The sequence below is a fragment of the Scomber japonicus genome, chromosome 3 (genome assembly GCF_027409825.1).
Source record: "Scomber japonicus isolate fScoJap1 chromosome 3, fScoJap1.pri, whole genome shotgun sequence".
In the NCBI taxonomy this organism is placed as follows: Eukaryota; Metazoa; Chordata; class Actinopteri; order Scombriformes; family Scombridae; genus Scomber; species Scomber japonicus.
The window spans coordinates 7,043,506-7,063,769 of record NC_070580.1 but is presented as its reverse complement, the minus strand read 5'-3'; the positions used below and the strand labels follow the sequence as shown (position 1 = coordinate 7,063,769).

The 20,264-nt window shown below is 39.3% G+C and overlaps 1 protein-coding gene across 1 annotated transcript in view; it reads left to right on the top strand.

Annotated features, from left to right (window-relative positions):
- Window positions 1-20,264, top strand: part of cdk18 (cyclin dependent kinase 18) — a 50,468-nt gene that overhangs the window by 1,755 nt on the left and 28,449 nt on the right. The window contains exon 2 of the mRNA XM_053316783.1: window positions 18,721-18,856. Within this exon, the coding sequence (XP_053172758.1) occupies window positions 18,739-18,856 (118 nt within the window). The 5' untranslated portion in view covers window positions 18,721-18,738. The remainder of the gene's footprint in view (window positions 1-18,720; window positions 18,857-20,264) is intronic.

Sequence of the window (20,264 nt, the reverse complement as noted above, 5' to 3'; positions counted from 1 at the left end):
GTTGGTCACCCTCTCGAAATGAGAAACTGCTTTGATTAACTTCTGTGAAATCTACTGTTTGATCGATTTTGGGTGGTGAATGTTTCACATTATCACTGTAAACTGTAATTATAGCAAAATTAGGAGTTATATCGAATAAGATTAATTAGATAAATATCATGAATCTTGTAGTATTCAAAACTAAAGTGTGACTAGGACTGGCAGCAGTGTTATAGAGGGTTACATAAAATGTTGTACTTGAAGTAAAATACAGCATAACTCTGTGCAACATGGTGTATGTTGACTTTAAGATTAATATAAACCAAGGCTGATGAAATATGCCTTCCGCTGATATCATTCCACTAAACATTTCGCTTGTTTGTTCAGTCTTTGTCTTCATTTTGGTTTTCCACTCAGTCATTAATGTAATTCCAGGAAGCATCACGACACCAACAGAGTCCTTGTGTCCTGTACTGTTTACGTTGTTTTAACCATTATCTCTTTACCTCTGAGAATGGCTGTTACTGTAATTTGGAGTCCAAAGTAGCAATCTTTTGCCTTAGCATGCTGCAGCTGAGGCACAATAGTAATGTTTACATAAGCAGCTTATTACTGGGTCCCTGATTCATCACACAGCCCCGGGCCCACTCAGCCATGATAATGTGAAGATAGACCCTACCATATTCGACAATAGCCTTGGCACCAGCGCTAAACACCGATGAACAAACACATGGAAACGTTTGGTCAAACATACCAAATGGAAGGTAGTTTGCGTTTCACACAGCGCCAAGCCAATCTACTGGCTTCTGTGATGGCACAATGAATGGTTAAATGCTTCAGTTTAATGCTATTTGAGAAAATAAACCCATCATCTCTGTAACCTGAGACTCCATGGATCTGTGTACATCATATCACAGAGACTGTATTATAGCAGTGGCGACTGTTTTGCAAACAGCACAGAAGATGACTATAAGACTACGGCTATTAGATATGTTGGCTCTGACTCAGTTAATGCTTTAGTGTTTTGGGTGTAAAGAGATAATTGACTGGCTGTATTTGCAAGCATGAATGTGCTGTTTGCATACTGACATAACAGGATTTCTAGGTAATGCAGTGTTTCACTTGGAGCCATTTTGAGATGCCAACATGCAAAACTGCCAGTTGTTGAGAGCTGTGTAAGAATGATCAACACAGCTCCTCAGGGTCTTCTTGTTGCTTTCCACCCTCTACTGTTAAATGGCAACAGCAAGCAAAGGCGGTTCTCTATGACCACATTATTACAGCTATTTCTCAGTAGGTGGGTGCACTGTTGAATAAACTGGAATAAAAGCACAGCGCAGTGCACCATTCACATATACATTGGAATATCTATCTATGTCTATCTATTTTGCTTACTTTGTTGTCGTCACCACCTCTAACTAGCAATCAGAAGAACAACAGGAAACTGACAAGAATAATGCATATTTCATTGCATGTGTGCATGGAACAAAATTCTTCCATAAGGCTAATAGGGCTAAACTCTCAGGGTATCTTTGACTAGGGCTTTGAGTTAAAACCCCCTAGTTAGAGCTGTACAGGCCATGGATGCATCCCCTCTATCTCAGCCTGAAATTGACTGGTTTGTGTTTGCTCAATGCCCCTCTCTTTTGATCTGCTGACAGTTTTCTGAGTGATGTTTGCCCAGGCCAACCACAGGAATGGTAATGGCCAAAGAAAAAAAAAGGCTCTGGATAATAATGACTGGTAAATTGAGAATTAAAACACATTAAAAACACTTAAAAAAAAAAAGACCTGAGTGCTGCTGCGCTTGCTTCCCTCACTTACGCCCAATGCACTTCTAAATTTTTCACAGGTGGGTGGGCAATGCATTCACTGCCAAGCTATCCAGCTAATTTAAAATGATCCACTCTATCTGAGGCAGCCAGTGCTTTATAAAGAATTATGCTGTTTTTTTAGGGCACACTGGTCAAACACAAATGTTGTGGCAGGCACTGTCTGCCAGAGAGAAGCTGCTTGATGATTATTTGAGCACCCTGAGGTCCAGGGTATGCTTCTCTGGGCAGGAGAGTAGCCAGTGTGTTGACTTTTAACTGTCATGCTCAGTGGTGTGTTCAGCCACTTTACGTAATTGCAGGCCTCTTTCTCCCAAGTTGCTAGTCTGGTGCTGCAGCTGTGATGGTTTACAAGAGGCTGGCTTGCACACTGACACAAACAGAAGCCACCTTGGGAAATGTATAATGTGATGTGTGTGAGTGTTGTGAAGTAAGCCATGAGTCAAAAACCTGAGGGAAAAGTCCAAACAACCGACACACAGAATAAACACACAGATACAATGAAACAAAGCCAATGTGACAGATGTACGGGTCTAAAACATTGTTTTAGGCATTGGTCTTTATGGCATTAAACTGACAAATATTTTTAATTGCACGTTTGAGTCATGTGTAACTAATTTAATGCTCTTGGTTTGTTCTGCCTGCTTAGTCAAATAACTGATTAATTTGGTACATGTATCTTTTAACCGTGTAAGAAAGTAATCTAATAAGATCACTAATGGAATTAGCAAATGAAGACATCATGAGGTTTAGCATTGTTGTTAGCCAGCCAGCAGTTAAACAGGCCAGGGATAGGGCACAGTACCTCACTGGTAAAAGTCCATAGTCATGTCTGAGATGCAAAAATATGTAGCAATCATCCAGGGTTGCTGTACATATATGTATATATATTATGGGTGTCAAGATGAACTATTACATCACCAACAATACACAACCACATATCTAAAACTAATCCTGGTAGAAATTTGTCAAATTTCCTTTCCTGCTAGCTGTCTAGCTATGTCACAAGGTGTACATTTAATATGTGAAATGGTGCTAATGGTAAGCTACTAACAGGAACAATCAATGCTAACATTATTTATAACAGCAATATGAAAGAATTCTCCACTTAACTTCACTGAGTCAAAAGCAATAACTGAAGCTACAAGCTGTTTTATTTACATGGACTAATATGGTATTGTTGGACAAATCTCATTTAGTGAAACAAGTATATTCTCCTTGTTGATGTAGCAGCTATTTCTGATTCAGTCCTTGAAATAAAGCTGAATTAGTTGTATCAGCTTTGCATCATCATGTTGCAAATTGAACAGTTTTTGTATGGCGTTGTAAATCATGTGTCTCAAAGGGGAAAGATACACACCTTTGGTACACATGCATTCCACTGAAGCTTTTATCTGGCTGCTGCACTACATATCAAGGGAACAGTGTGTTTTCGGAGTGATGTCATCAAGAGTGGTAGACTCACAGTGTGACTACTAAGCTCTACGTAGGTCCACAAACATAGACATCTCTACCATTTAGTGTTTGCGAGGAATAAAGTGAAACTAGGCTTACTTTCAGGTGTGGATTCTTGTAATTTGCTGTTCCAAAAGCTCTGACTGAATTTATTCATTTTTCTTGTCAGCAGGAAGGAATCTGATTTTACAGCATGCCCTTTTGGCCTTGCTTGAGTAATTTCATGCTTTCAGCCACAATAAACAGACGTCTATTAGACTGAGCCTGTCTGAGAATGATAACAGTCTGTTTTGCTGCTTTCTCCTCAAAGGAGAAATCCCTTGTACTCTGTCTCTCTCTGCTTTGAATCTCTTTCTTCTGTCCTTCTTCGCCCCTGACCTTTTCCCTCAACTACTCCTGCTATCCACATATCCCTAGAGCACAATTTGCCTTTTTTGATGGTTTGGGGGGGGGGGCAGCTAAATCTGAGACACTTTCAAAGTGACTCGTGCCTAGCATCACGTAGTAACATACCTTAAGGTTGTGTGTGTTTTGGTAGGTTGGGTTCAGGTGGCGACAGAGGGGGTAGTAGAGGGAAGTAGACATTTTCAGTATCAATAAACCAATGCCACATCAAACAGGTAAACATACTGCATATTCTTACCCACTTAATGTGTGACTTCCTACATATATAATAGTTAGCCCAGTTTTAGGCTTCATCCCGGAGCTTTAACCTATCCAGGTGCTTTTGTGTCAATCAGCTGCCTCTTCTAAAGTTATCACCAGAAAACCTGAGGCTACATCTGAGACAGCAGGAAGAACTGTCATGAAGTCACATTTGTTCTGCTGTTTCTGCCTTTAAAACACATAGAAGCTGCTGCTATATGAACATAGACAGTAGTGTGTGGATGCAGCAATGGTAAATATACAGTACGTGCTTCCCAGTTCTAATAAAGTGTTAATCTTCAGAAACCTGTTTCCTGTTAAGCAAGTTTCAATTTAAACTTCATCCTTGGTGGTAAGTTCTTATGAGCATGGTACTCTTTCATGAAGCATGGTGGCTATTGCTAGCCACAAATAAACACATACAGTACTCAGATACTGACTGTACTTACAATAGTTTGCACTAGTACACTGGTTCTCCAACCCTGTTAATGAGATTTGTGCTGATCTTTAGCTCTTTCATGTGTTTCATAGCAATGTAAAAGGTACAGTGTATGACCATGTCCTCCAGTGTAGGGTCATTTTGAGAGTATTTTGAGTCAGAGCAATCTCCATATTTTCATTTGGTGTTGAGCTCTGCCAGGGTTGTGCCTTATGACCATTTGTGATTTTCAGACAGAATCTGCTGCCAAGCATTCCAGAGCTTGAATAACATTTAGATACTGCAGAAAAAGTCTAAACATGATGATTATGCGACAACATGTTAAGTTGTCAGAAGTGAGGTCATAAAAAATGTTTAAGCAAATTTATGTCTATCATCCATGATGGACATGCAAGGTATTCCTGTGAAGTGGAAGATGCACTGATTCCCTGATTCACCATGTCTGTGTGACCATGAAAAGAAAGGGTGCAAGGGGTGCACCAAGCAATGACATTTCCTTTCTCTGAGTGCTTCAAACACACTGGCACCCTAGGAAATTGCTTATGTTGCTGTTGCCACCAACTGTCACTGGCTGCATCTTTGCTTTTCGCAGACACTTGATCAGACTGTGACCTTAAGTGTGCACCAGAGGGTTTGTAATCGAGTGTGAAGAGGCAGCGTCCTTTGTGTTGAGAGTGCATCAATGGCCAAGGTGAAGGAGTTCAAGTATGTTGGGTTTGTTTGTTTGATTGAGGGGTGATCTATATTCTGAACATATGGTCATGAACTGTTGGGTAGAGACCAAAAGAACTAACCTGTGGAACCAAACAGTTTAAAGTTTTCCTAACATGGCCTCAAACTTAGAAACAGGGTGAGGAACCTGGGGTAGAACTGCTCTTTTGCTCCATAAGAGGTCAGTTGAGGCAGGTCAGCAACTGATTAGGATTCTTCCCCATGGAAGTTTTCCAGGCACATTGAAGAGGGAGGAAACACTTCGTTTGACCCAGAACATGCTGGAGGTATCAGGATCCCCCAAGAAGAGGAGGAGGCTAGACAGGGAAAGCTGTCTGGGATGCCTTGCTTAATCTGCTACCAACACAAGATGGACCCATCCAATGAATGATTAGAGTTCATTCTTTTACATTCCAAGTTCTACATTGGAATGCAAAATGTATAAATATTTGTTTTTTAATGATTTCTTGCTAAAGTAACCTCTATTTAAGTGTTTATTAAATTGTTGTCAAATGAAAAGATTTGTACTTTCAATAGGGACCACTAGTGTTCATAAAGGCTCTCAAGGGTCCTCCAACCCTGTTTTGACCACCACTAGCTTAGTTAAGCAAACAAAACTGTTCTCATCAACAGAAATATTGTTGTGTTATGTCATCTCGAGATAGGGTTGCCTATGAACTTGTTATGCTTGCACTGAAGAAAAAAACTCCAATTATGAGTGGCCAGTTGCACAGACTGTGGTAGCCTGAGCCTGTGATACAATAGGCCAGTCTGATGTTGACCCCAGCAGTGTTGTTATTCCCTGGATACAGAAGGGCTAATGTTCACATGGGGGCAGGGGGTGACATGAAGACAGACAGGGAGAAAGACAGAGGGATTTATTGTTGCTGTCAACACTGTTGTGAATGAAAGCTGCTAGTGACACCTTCATCATTAACACTTCTCCAAAGAGATTCTGTAGAAAACAATCTGAAGAGAGGTGAGTTGGATTAAGAGGGAAGAAAAACAACAGATAAAAAAATAGAGAAAGACAGTAGTGTGAGACAAACAGAGGGAGTATGATGTATAGCCATAAAACCGAGCCAATAAGGCTGTGATTGTTGTCTGTTGAGGCACGACTCCAAGAAAAGATGGGATGGGAGGAAACAAAAGGTCATCTTTATTATGACTTCAGCCTGGAGACAAAGAGAAGTGGAGGACATGACATCATATTTCTAACTGCACGGTTTGTGTAAGATGTCATAAAGATGTCGAGCGAGAGTATGCTGGATTTTTTCACAACTGATTTGAGGGACAGGGGCTCAAGCATAAGCTCAAGGTTGGCTACTGTTGCCTACAACACTGCGTCAGCACAGAGACCTGTCTGGCAGAATTGATTATCGCTGTGGGAAAAGAAGGAGAAAAACACTCTGGGCTGCTTCTATCTCTTAAACCAATCACTCTTGTCACAGACGGTGCTTAAACCAAGTCTCTGTGGCCTTTTAAGAACAGTGTTCAGGGTGAAACTGGTTTTCACTGTAGCACGAAGGAAGTTAAAGGGGAGGGAGGTTAGTATATCCCAACTTCCTATTATTTCAGACCATACTGTTTAAGGCAACAATTAGACTGTTGAGAGAGTCTGTTGAAGCTTTGTTTTGAGTTCAGGAAAATAAAAATCTGGCTGGTATCTGACCCAACTACATACTGTAAAGCTCTGTGTATTATGGGCTAAACACAGACATGACCATCTAAAAACTCAGATAATGATCAGGCATCATGGTGCTTTGGTTTGTTTGGCCTTTGCTGAACTAAAACTTCTGCCATAAAATTGCCTTTATAAATATTTATAATCATTTGTAATATTTATGAAGAACAGATCAAATGAGTATGTGGAAGGTGTTCCAACTTTACAGCCCTCTGCAACCCAATAAAGCGTTTTAGCTTCTTATAGCAAATGATAATCTAATGTTAGACAAAACTAAACCTTAGAACAGTTTATGTACTACTTCAGTTTGTCCAACCTGGTCCCAACTAGACTTTTTACAGGCCTAAATCTACCTTCAATTTATATCTTTGAATACTAGTTGAGCAAAAGGGAAAATATTTCTCTCCTGATTCTCAGTTCATATGAAACAAAATTGTTGACACATTTACAGCTGTTTTTAACTCTATGTTAAAGTTGCCAAAAAAATGGATTCCCTCTTATGTTCTCTGTCAACACAGCAAATAGTACAGGAAAACCACATAAAACCACAAAGTCAAGATCTAGTTCTAGGCAGAGAAGAAACAGCATGTTTGCTGAGATCTTAGGTAGGTAGATAGGTTTCACAACTTTAAAAGTTTAAAAAAGTCTTTAGTAATGCTACTTTTAAGCCTTGATAGCAGCGTGGCTCTATTCAAACCTTTATCTAAACTCAAAGAATCATTGAGGTTGCCTTCATTTACAATGATATTGAGTTACAGACAAGCACAAATAAAAATCAGTTAAAACAGTTGAAACGGGGAGGTTAGGTTAAACTGTCCATAGGTTGGTAGGCTATTGATTTTTAGTGTGTGCTGAAGATCAATCCAGGTATTTGGTGCACTTAAGGAAAAGGTTGATATTCCAAATTCAGTCTTTACTTTTGGGACCTTACGTATAAGCCAGTCGTGTGCAAGTTCATAATTGATAAGTATGGTGGTAATTTACCAACCAGGGCTTAATTACCAATGATAATTACACCGTTCTGCTTAAGACCAACCCAGTTTGTCATACAATACACAATGTCTACCATAATTATCAACAGTAATAAATCTGAGAGCAGAATGGTAGACTGAGTCGAGAGGTTTAAAATACAAAATACTCCCCTGTATCTCAACATATATATGCGTACTGCCTTGAAAATGTGTACAGACACTTGTCCCCAGAGGGTGAACCCATTGTGGCGAACCCCTTGACTTTTCCTTTAGCAGCAACATAAGGTTCCCATTTTTGGTGTTGTGTGACCGTCTCAAATACTATTTGATGAACTGCTGTGAAATTTGGTTGAGATATTCACGTCCCCCTCAGGATGAAGTCATCCTTTAAGTGTATCAACACCCAAGTATGCCCTGTTTATATAACTTCCCAGTTTTTCTGTGAATTTCCTCAAAAAACACTTCACTCTTACAAACATTTGTATTATCTTCATTATAAATGTATTGTTGTTGGTGCGGGGCTAGATAATAGCTGTTAAAATTGGATTAGCTTCATTACAGACTATACTCACCAGCTGTTAAACAGTGATTCTCTCCAATCTGGTCTCTGTGAAGCAGCACTGACATTACCATTCAACTCCTTTAGGGAAAACGTGTGTGTATTTGCATGTGTGCACGCATAGTCGTACAAGCACAGTTGTTGTTGCTTTTTTTCAGTCCATATGAACTACTGGAGCACACAGTAATGTAACCCCAGGCCCAAGGTCAGTTTGAGAGCACATGACCCAACACACAGATACACAGATGACACAGACAGATGTGTAAGTTTGTTTTCTGTGTGTCTTTCTCATACACAGAAATGCACACTGTCTGTCTGTTTAACAGCAGGGGGAACAGAAGTAGAGTATGAGGAAAAAGAAAGAATGGAGCAAAGAGAGGAGTGCAGAGAAAAGCACGTGAGGATGATTTCCTCACATTAATTGAATTCATTTCTGCTTTCTGTTCTCAGTCTTGTGTTTCATCTCAGGGGTTTTAAAGAAGCTGCTCATTCTTTCTTAAATAAAGGCTGAAAAGTTTTTTTATTATAAGAGTAAAAAGTTGGGAACATTGTGGCAGCTGAGCAAGATTTTCGTTTCAGAAAAATGCTTTATTATTGTTGAAATTCCTTCTTATCTTCAACAGAAGTGGATAAAGGATATTATTTTAATCTGGTCTGGCATTACAAGCATTCGCTTATAAGAAGCTATTTCAGAATTACACAAACAAAGCCGGAGTGTGTGTTTCTTTGTCGTAGTCTCTGTGTCTCATCTTTTTTTATTTCTGCATCTCCAAATAGCAGACCATGTGTACTCTCAAAGTCACCTCTCTTTCCACCTCTCTCGTTCCTCCTTGTCTCATGTGGTTGTTTTTCCACATCTTTGTCATTGCCTCCCCCCTCTTGACCCTCCCGGAGATCACAGCTTGTGTTGGCAGCCTGTCCAGCTGTCAAGAGCAGGAAGCCGCCACGCCAGGTTTCACTGGACAAAGACAGCGGTCGGATGGAGCTGAGGTCTCACTGTTAGCGGGCTAATGGTCGGTCCTGACGCTGTGCCAGAGCTGCTTTTCATTTGCCTCTCGGGGTCGTTCATTCATTCAGTCTCGACACACTGGACAGAATGAACAGAAAGTGAAAGAGAGAGTGAGTCCAAAAATCGGAGCCAGAGGGTTTGAATCTGAGAGTGTGCACGTGTGAACACATCACCCAGCGTGACTCACAGTTGTGCATCTTCATGCCCCATGTGTGGATGGACTGTTTGAATGTGTGTCATATTTTTCTAATGACTGTGCCTACTGACCTGTAAAAAAAAAACACATGAAGCCCATTTTAAAAAGGCACACACATTTTCCATCAGCTGGCTCCATTCTAAATGAGTACACATGAACAGACTTGGGTCAATGGACCTCTGTCATATGGCTTCTTGCTGAATCAAACACACTCCCCAACTACCACTGCACTGCTTTAGCGGATGTGGTCACTGAGTTACTTGTCCTTAAGACATAGCTTGCATTACTTGATATTCTGGCCACTTGGGGGCAGGCATACCATCATCTTTTAAGTTGACATAGGTACAATTTTGGCAAACAATGGCTCACACATCCAGAGAAACATTAGCATTTATTTGGCGTCATGTTTCTGAACACCCTACAAAACTTAATACAATATATTCACTCTCATTCTAGCTCTGTTTTTGGTCTCCACCAGCACTTGAGGGAAATATCTGGCTCTTGAGCTGCTAGATGCTCCACTCTGTTCACCAGCTACATGCTGTTCATTCGACTTCATTCAAAACTTCTACAGACTCTGGGTGCCATCAACCAATCAGCATTAGCAGAATGCTAGCACTTTATGGGCTAGACCATCTCCAGTGTAAGAAAAACTAAAGGTAGTGAAAGTATTTTTTCATTTCAGTTCTGATATATAATCAATACTATAATTGCAAAACTAAAAAAAAATAATTTAGTTAATTTATTCAAATGTCTCTATTCACTAACTTTCATTAAGAACTACTTTGTGAGTGCCCTCTAGGTGAATTGCAGGTCATTTCGGTACAATGGCATTAATAGGAAGTGAACAGGGTCTCTGGAGAACTAAGAGCAGTGAATCAAATCAAATTAATTGTTGCCTGTAAAAACCAAAACTATGACATGAAAGATATTCTAATGCTCCATATGAATCTGCAACCCTTTCACATTACACATATTCAGTCGACCTATACAGAAATATTGATTAGTGCAGGTTTAATTGACACAGTGTACTGGAAAAGGGTATAACTCCTCAAAACAGAGACTGGCAAACATGAACATGACATCTGACTGAAAGTAATCTAATTTTTGGGCCATATATACACATAACTGGGTTTCAAACTGGATGTTTACATGTGTGCATTACAAGACAACAGTGTGGCAGGATTAAAATTCTTAAATTCAAGGTCAGACAACATCATACAGACACTAAGTAGCCTCTGGAAGTCTAAAGTCTGTTTCCACTGCTGAAGATTTGACTTAAAAAAAATCAGACACCACTGAGCTATAAAAAACTCTAATTCCTCTCTCTGGGCTGTCAGCCTGACTTCTCAGAGAAAAAAATGAAGCAATGTATTAGTAATACACCTAAAATAAATCTGCCATGGTTCCAGAATATATCTGAGGGCGAAGGAACGATCTGATAACTGACCTGCTGCATGTGATCTGCTACTGGTTCATAGTAATCAGGTTATTACAGTGCATGTAAACATTTCCTGGGAACCATGTGTTCTCAATAACCTGTTTTCTACTGTGCATGACTTTGCATTTACTGACTAAACAACAAATTCATTCCCTACACAAGAGCACCTATACACACGCGATAGATATTTGCTGACTGTTAAAGTTAATGTTAGGAAAAACTTAAAGTTAGGAACCAATAATCATGATGGTCAAAAGAAGAGATGTTGGGTTAAAGTTAGGGACACATTAAAAGGAAAAGAACATTACTCTAGATTTTTCTTCTACCCTTATGTTTGGTGTGGTTTTTGCAAAAAGGGTAATCCTCAGAGAGTGGAAAGAAATGAACAGTTTGATTGGACTATACTGTACTGTACTGTGTTGTATAGCATTGCATTGTCATATGCTGTGATCTACCTGGTTCATTTTCTTTCCTGGTCTACTTTGACCTCTCTGTCTTAGTTAAATCCAATCCACTTATGAACATTTCAGTCATTACATAGATTGACATGCCTATGTACTTTTTTTTTCTTCTTCTTAAGAAAAGAAAAGAAAGTTGACTATCCATAGAAAACTGGAAACAAACAAGGTTTTGCTGCACTAATCACAATGTTATGCTATTATTCTGATTTACAAGAGTCATAATTTGCAGATTATAGAGGCCCTTGACAGGTTAACGTTGATAAAGGTTGTGAGGAAAGTCTTAAACATACAGAAGACATGATCTCAGTATCTTTAGTCATGAGATGCTTGTTTTAACCTTTTCCACAGTACATTTTCCTTTCAAGATTATTTACTGACTGTAGCTGGCCGTAGCCCTGTTAAAATAACTAACATTACGTACAATTATTCAATACTGAGAGTCTATTCAGTTTTCAGTAAACACATCAAAATGAGTTTGCGCGCCCCTATTATTACAGAAACTGGCATATGAATGGCCTGCTGTTCATTTGGGAGGTCGTCGTGTAGAATGTATGAGAACAGAGATGAACGTTACGGCTCAACGGCCACAAACAGGAAAGATATAAACCCTCATGAAGATGCATGAGAGGGAGGGAGGGGGGGAGAGGGGGGGTGGACAGCTGAGAAAGACAAGCAGAGATCAAAGAGGAGCAGGGATGAAAAAAAAGAGGTGAGTAGGAACATGAAGTGTGCTCGTGTCCAGGGAGGATCACAGCTACGCACAAACTGAGAATTTGTTGGCACCTCGCTCGGAGCAGATGCATTTATGAGTGTGTGTGTATGTGCGTGTGTGTGTGTGAGAGAGACTGTGTGTGTGTGTGTGTGTGTGTGTAGTGTAGTCAGACAGTGTCACACAACCTAAAGACCAACTTCCTCCCTTTGATGGAGTAGCTCTGAGAATGATGCCAGATACTCCTGATTGGCTGCAAGCACCCAGACCCTAAAATTGTACCCTTCTCTAAACAGAGGAGTCTGTTGTCCACAAGATAAATAGAGCACACAAACACACACACACACACACGCACACACACACACACACACACACACACACACACACACACACACACACACACTGGTAGCAATCAGGAATTTTCTCACTCACGATCCATGCAATTAAATTGTTGAAGAGGGCAAATGAGGTAGCAGAGTGAATAAAGAGAGGCTCCCAATCAGAAGTAGGGGACCGCTGCATTTAAGAGACTTTAGATCCTATTTCAAACACCGGGCCAGAGCGACAGATGAGAGGCGAAGGGAAGAAGAGAAAAAAACGAGGGAGGACAAGAACAGAGTATCATTTTTGGAGAAGCTGAACTAAGCCGTCTCCTCTGGGTGACACTCCACAAACATGTTGTATCAGAGCTGTGAGTGCAGAAAACAAAAAGTAGAAAAATCACTTTCAAAGACTCTCAGTGAACTGTGGACAAATTCTTGGTTATGATTTATGGCTTGAACTGTATACAAGACAAAATGTCAGCACCTTGGAAGTTGCTACACTTATTTACAACACATTTTTGGGAATGAAGCTATTTTAGATATGAATATGAGTTTTGAGTTCTTACTTCACTCATCCATGGTCACAAGGAAAGCTTTTATTGGTTTTATTCCTTCAAAAATATTTAATTGAAGCTTCAGTATGTAGGTGAAGTGTTACATAAAAATAAGTTTAAAGAGGAAATCAGTAGGATTTTATTATAAGTCTTTGTAGAACTTCTCTGAACATTACTTGTCTATAATCAGATTAAAGTGTCAGTTCAGCTATGACAGGATGATTTCTTTGCTCATAACTACCAGGTTCTTCTTCTGTTTATTCCAAACAAAGCCCCATAAACAGCCATCCATTCTGCAGCCTTTGTTGCTAATGGTTGTTGTTAAGGTTTTTCCACGTTTACATAAAACTATCCAATAAGAACAGATTAGGCTCCTCAGAAGGTGGGCCTTAAATTGACAGGATCTAAAACAGCCTGTTTCAGACAGAGGCTGAACGGAGAGGCAGTGTGTGAGTTCAATCAGGAACATACATATACTGTATATAAACCTGTACATGTGCATAACATTTGAAACCGCTGCCACCACCTTCCACTGAAAGATGCCACTCACGAGAGTCATACACATTATATAAGTCACTCACATATAATAAACAGTGACATATGTCTAAAACAAATGACAAGTTGTATATGTCAGCGGACACATGCCTTCAGAATAAGAGCGGCCAGCCGTCTGGATCACTGATGTGTAAAAATGGCCCTGATAATAACTCATATCATAACTGGAGCTGACTACAAACACAAAGCAGCTTTGAGTTAAGCATTTAACACATGATGTAAATCAGTGTGGTGTCAAATTATACAATGTGACATTTCAAAGTGTAAAAGGTTTCATTCAAAGGAGTCAACCTCATAGATAGTCATACTCCCTACATTTGGTCATACTACCTTACAGTTTACAGCCATACTACCTTAAAAAGGAAATGTTGTATTTTAACATAAGGTGGTATGATCACTACTGATGCATGAACATGAGTGTAGGGCACAAGATGAGCAGTGGAAATTAAAAGTGTGAGACAGAAATGAACAGCCAGCAGCAAGTGGGAAACTAAAACACAGCACTCAAAAATGCTTTTTTATATCTTCAGAGTATTTTTAATGTGTGAGAGATGACTCATCAACTCATGTATACAAATCTCAACTATCCTTATAAAATGACACCGGTGTGATTGCAAGGTGATGCTAATAGGAAGATAAGGCGATGTTATGGTAGTAAGATGGTGCATTAAGTGAAGGAACAGAAAGATGATCCTGTGATGTCTCTGTCTGTTTTCTGGTGTCATTTTTTTCCCCCAGGATGAGAAAGATATTAATAGCGTGATGCAGCAACTGCAACAGTTACAAAATGTTCCTGTCTATTAAATCATAAAACCAGAACACTTAATTAACTGAAAACACTGAATAAGAAAAAGGAAGCATTGAAAATGTGGATCAGAGAATGTAACAGGGGGCTCTGGGGGTCCTCCTCAGTAGATATCATTTCCTGTATTCTGCTGCCTTTTAACATGTGGTCTGATTCTTTTATGGCTATACTAGCACGAGTACATTCTGTCATCTCATCTAGAGGAAGCGTTTGGGCCCAGATTACACATTTAAAAGATATTAAAAAGCTAATAGTGCAAAAAATGATTTGATGAGCCATCTTTAATAATAACCACACACTGTTAATTTTAGGCTGAGGCTCTCTTGATACTTACATGCAATTGCAATCTCTGTTAAATGAATTTCATGAATGTGATCAAATCAGTGGATCAAATGAGGAGAACTGTTGTCAGTGTCTTTATGCTTTCTACAATTAAATACATTCATCTTTAAATCATTTCTACTCCTGTGAAGAATCACAGGATCTGAGGCCTGTGTCTCAAAGCTGCATTATGTTAACACACACATTTTACACACATAACCTATACCAGAAGCACTCCACATAAATATTTAAAGCAACTTTTTATGACAAATGGCATCAATATAACAAACATCTTCCAGCATTCATGAAAGGAAATAGCCTTGAATTGGTATGTAGTGTAGGTCTGAGGAGTGTGTGTGTGTGTGAGCAAATCCATTAAGTTGGCTGCATAACATTATAATAGCTTTGTGCTTTGCCCCCTGATATATACTAAAAAAACATAAGTTCATATTATGACCCAGTACTAATTACATTATAATCAGTGCCTACAAATGTATTTTATGTTCATGTTTTCTTTAGATTTGACATTATTGTAGTGAAATTACATTCACAATCACACTCTATTATGATCTTATGTCATCTACCATGAGAACGTGACAGTCATAATTATTTCTGACAATGTATTGAAAGTGAAGGATGCAATAACATTTGAATGGGAGGCTTTAATACGTTCTATGTGCAAAAATGTATACCAGCTGTATAAAAATAAATAATTTAAAGAATATTTCCATTTTTCTGGTACTTTTCTGGAAAGTTTGTAAGTATACCAGGAGTTTATTAAAATAAACACTTACCTGATGGCTTGTACTCTACTGCTACTGCTAAATCTGTAAACATCTCGCAAGATCCTGCGCAGATCTCTAGATGTGCTGTGCAGGGTCTCGCGATATTTCAACAATGTTTACGGCTTTATAAAAGGGCTGAGGCGCTGATTAGATAGACCTCATGGTGCATATGACACTAGGTCGAAATTACACCGAACCATCGCTTTAAGTGTTTCTAGATCTAGCCACACTGATTTCGGGTCATCATTAATCCAATAGGCTATGTAATGAAGCTGTGCAGCCAGCTGAGACAACCTGACATTAGGGACAGCTAAGCCCTCCTTCTTTACAGACATCTGTAACTCAGCCATCTTTAATGTGAAGGTCATTTTTAATATACATCATAACATAGATAATAGAACAAACCAAACTATACAGAAGCCTACACTGAAGTCTTTGTACTACTGATTTTTAAAGCAGATGTCAATTTTCTGGAGTGGATTATATGTCTCTATTACACCACTGTGTCAACTACTTATGTTTATTTGTACTCTGTTATGAAACATACTGCAGGTACCAACTAGCTACAGTATATAGCTTTACCCTGCGGTGACACTGTCTGCCTTCACAAAGACTTCCTCACAGATTCTCAGAGCCACAAACACACCACCACTTCATCCAGCCTTGTAGTATTGATTACTCTCTGTACACTAAGCTTCTTTCCAATTCCATTCTTAACCCCTTAATCTGTGTTATTCTTTATTTTGATAGTTGTTTATTATTCAAGCTCAACAGGCTTCCATCAAATTGGTGGAAAAGTATAGTTTGTCTGACTTTTAATAACAAATGGATATGGATTTTTCATGGTTTTGTATTCATTTTGGTCAGTTTTAGGTCAGTGTGTAACTAAGCAGCTCTTCCATCATGTAGTGATGACAGTTAGGATATCCATATAAGCCTGAGTGAGCAGGAAGAAAACTGCTGCACTGCAGTGAATCATTGCTACAGAGCCACAAGCACTCTTACAGCTCTAGAAATATATAGATGAGATGTGTGTTGCTGCCTCAGCTGTTAATGAAACACAATTGTGTGTTATTAACACCATAGAAAGGCTGCTGTTCCCGCTCTTCAGCAGGGCTGTGCCACTTACTCTTTTGTGCTACCGAGAGCGTGATTCCCTCTCCAATCCTGGAGTCACATGAGCTGAATTTGATTGATTTCTAAAGACTTTTCCCTTTTAGAATTACAAATCCTCCTTTTCTTTGTACTGATCTGGGGATTATTTGCTTCCATCGTTGCCTTTTGAGCTGCTGCTTCTTCTCCTCCACTCAATTTATGGCTGCCACCCACACTTCTTTGGTTCAGAGAACTCCTTCGTTATTTTTTTAACTGCTGTGCCTTTGTGCCTTCTTTATCTTTCACCTCTATAAATGAATGTGCATAATTAGTTTAGTGCTTTAATCTGATTTCACAATGAATGCCCCTTTCCTCTTTAAACACTGTGTCTAAGCCTAAGAAGACAAAATAAAATAAAATAGTACCTATCTTTGATTATTATTCAAAGTGTTGTCAAAGAACTTTTTACAAAATATATGTATATATATATATGTGTGTGTGTGTGTGTGTGTGTGTGTGTGTGTGTGTGTGTGTGTGTGTGTGTGTGTGTGTCAACTATGATTTGATCAAGGTCATGACAGCAATAATATTATAATATTAATTATTATTTATTCACTGCTTTCATGTAACTGTAGAGAAAGCCAGATGCATGATGAATATGCATGATATTCAGAAATGAATAAACAATGAGAGGGGAAAATTTAGAATTGTCTTTTTCCATTTTTAGTATTTATAAATTTCAATATGCCAGAAACCAGTAAAAAGGACTTTTTAGAGGTAGATTTAAAAAAAAGACTTTGTCTTTCAGCTTTTTGCTAACATAACATAACACAACACATGGTGAGAAATGGCAGCTTGTAGGAGTGATAACACTATCCTAGACTACATAAAGGTAGCTTTTGCAGGCAGTGAGAAATGGACTGTAAGTGTGTCCAAGACACATCAATGAGCATCACAGGAAAAGGCCTCCTCACACAAGTAACATTAGCATTAACAATTAAAGTAACATTAGCAAGTTAAGGGCACAGAAGCTCATTCATTCAGTATATTATATTACTAATGTCTACATGCATGAACATCCAACTGTTTGCTATCAAAATATACCAGGCACAAGATACCAAGGCCAATGTCGTTCCAGACACATACAAACCTTAAATCCCTAGATGAGCTATAAACTATGTGTTAATACAGGATTCAACACAGTATCATGAATAAAAGACTTACTAAAAAAATATATGCATGCATTTGTCACTCGAAAACCAGAGATGAACTCTATCGGAAATTTTCAGCTCTGCAGTAATTGATGCATTGCTGTATGATGTGGGTGAGAAGGTCACTAATGTTAATGGCTGTTATAATAAAATAGCCTTGGGGGGGGGGGTTATTGTTATTGTGCAATGTGGCTGCATCCAGTTGCTTTGTGTGTGTGTGTGTGTGTGTGTGTGTGTGCATTTCTGTACATGTATTCATGGCATGTTCCTGATTGGGCTCAGGGAACCATACGGACCTGCACTGTGCTGCTCCTGCAACAGGCAGGGTAATCTGACCATATGTTAGGAAACTGTAGTATCGCGATGGCTTATTGAAGCTTAACAATAACAGGAGGGAATATGCAGTCTTGCTGTAATTCAACCCACGACATCTTTTAGCCTTTTGTAATAATGAGCAGAAAAACACACACACACACACACACACACACACACACACACACACACACACACACACAAATCCTTGACAGTAAAGGAATCTTGGAGACCCCATGACAGCAGCCTCTGCAGCACACAGAACAAAGGAGATAGGATGAGAACAAAAAGATGAGTGAGAAAAAAAAAAAGCATGAGAGCGAGGACTAACTGGTAGGGCTGACTGTGAGGGAGCAGATGAGAGCGTGTATATTGATCAGCTGCTTTCCTGATGCTTTCTGCCTCATTATCAGATAACACTAAGGACCATCTTTGGTCAAGCTGCACATAAAAATCCATCGGAGCTCACCACACGCTCTGGAAATGTTTTACAGTTCAGTTTCTTTGATTTATAGTTTACTACAGTATATACTTTGCTCAAATGTCTATTATTTTAACATTTATCTAAGTAGTTGTGCACACACGTAGATGGATTGATTTTACATATGTCGGTCAATGTCTCTATTGTCTTTGTAATGACTCTCTGTATCTCTTTCTTTTCCCCTCAGACTCTGCTCCTCAGCACCATGAACAAGATGAAGAACTTTAAGAGGCGTTTCTCTCTTTCTGTTCCTCGCACCGAAACCATCGAGGAGAACGAGTTCACCGAGCAGATCAACCAGCTCAACATTCAGCATACTCAGGGTAGGTTACCTCTTCTCTGTCTCTGACTCTCAGTGGAGAGACATTCAGCTGTGGTGTACCTTCTCAAAACCATCCTTAAAAAAGGTCCTTGTCAGAGTCCAGAATCTTCTCCCAACCCTAACACCAAACAGAACATAGATATTGGACAATTCTGCAAAGTGTTTGATTAAGTTGAATGACATTTTTAAACCTTCAATAGCAGTGTCTTAATATGAAAAAGGTGTGTTAACAGTTAAAGCTGTGCTAACTAATAATTTAGTATTAGCTCTGTTTTCAATGACTATGTGTAGTGTCAAAGGGGTCTTACCTCTTTTATCTCTGTTTTCAGCAACAGTAAGCAGCTGTTGAAAAAGCTCTGATAAAGCTACTGTACACTACCTGCCTAACAACACCTGTCATCAAACAGACAAAGGTTAGCAATTAGCAGGTATAGCATACCATTTAGCAGCTAAAGAGAGCATGAATCTCCTCAGAAGTTGTTGGACATCAAACCAGGCTAAAAGAAAAGTGAATAGAGGATGCTAACTGCTAACACATTTGGCATGACAACTTTAGAAGGTGATAATATGTCAGTGTTGTGTTTTCTGCTGGTTCCACGCAAGTGGACAAAACTAAATCAATTAATGCCGGTTTATGCATCTTGGTTAAAGTTACAAACCATTGTGATTATGGTTCAAAAGGGCTAAACTTCCTTGTAGGTCAAAGTTGGATGAGAATGTCTCCAGCATGAAGAACCTTATTTTCTGCCTAACCAGTATATAAACACTATACTGTTTGTTACATTGGCACTGACGGTGCCATGGATTCAAATTGTACTTGCAACAGGCAAATATGTCATCCAAACCTAAGGCGTTTTCAGGTCTGCCTTGTTTGATAGAACTGAAATGGACTTTGGATCATTTCCCTCCTTGATGCGATATATTTGGGCAGGTCTGAACACAGCAATTGTACTTTGGGGGCGGACCAAAACATATTGAGACCCTGAAGAGGAAGTAGAAAATGCCCTTAATTCCAAGGGATATTACACTGTTCAAATATATGACAGTAAAATCAGTGAGTATAATCATTAGCTCAAACTTTAAGCTCTGTTGGTTATGTAGGTCACCAGGGAAAACCATTTAAAAACCTACAAACCATTTGTTAATTAGGAACCTGAAGCCTTCTACCTCTCTTTTCGTCTCTCTTGTGAATGAATGGCTCGTGCCTAATAATAGAGCATAGGCTGAAATCTTGTTCTGGCTTTTACTGCCAAATACAAACGCCTTCCAACCTTAGCTCTTTCCTTCCGTGTCTGTAGCGCACCCTCACAGATTAACTAGGGGTTTTTCCGGCTACGACTGGTACCACCAGCGCTGAGCCACAGAGGATCAGGAGGCTTCAAAGGGAAATGAGGGTGGGACAAGTAGGG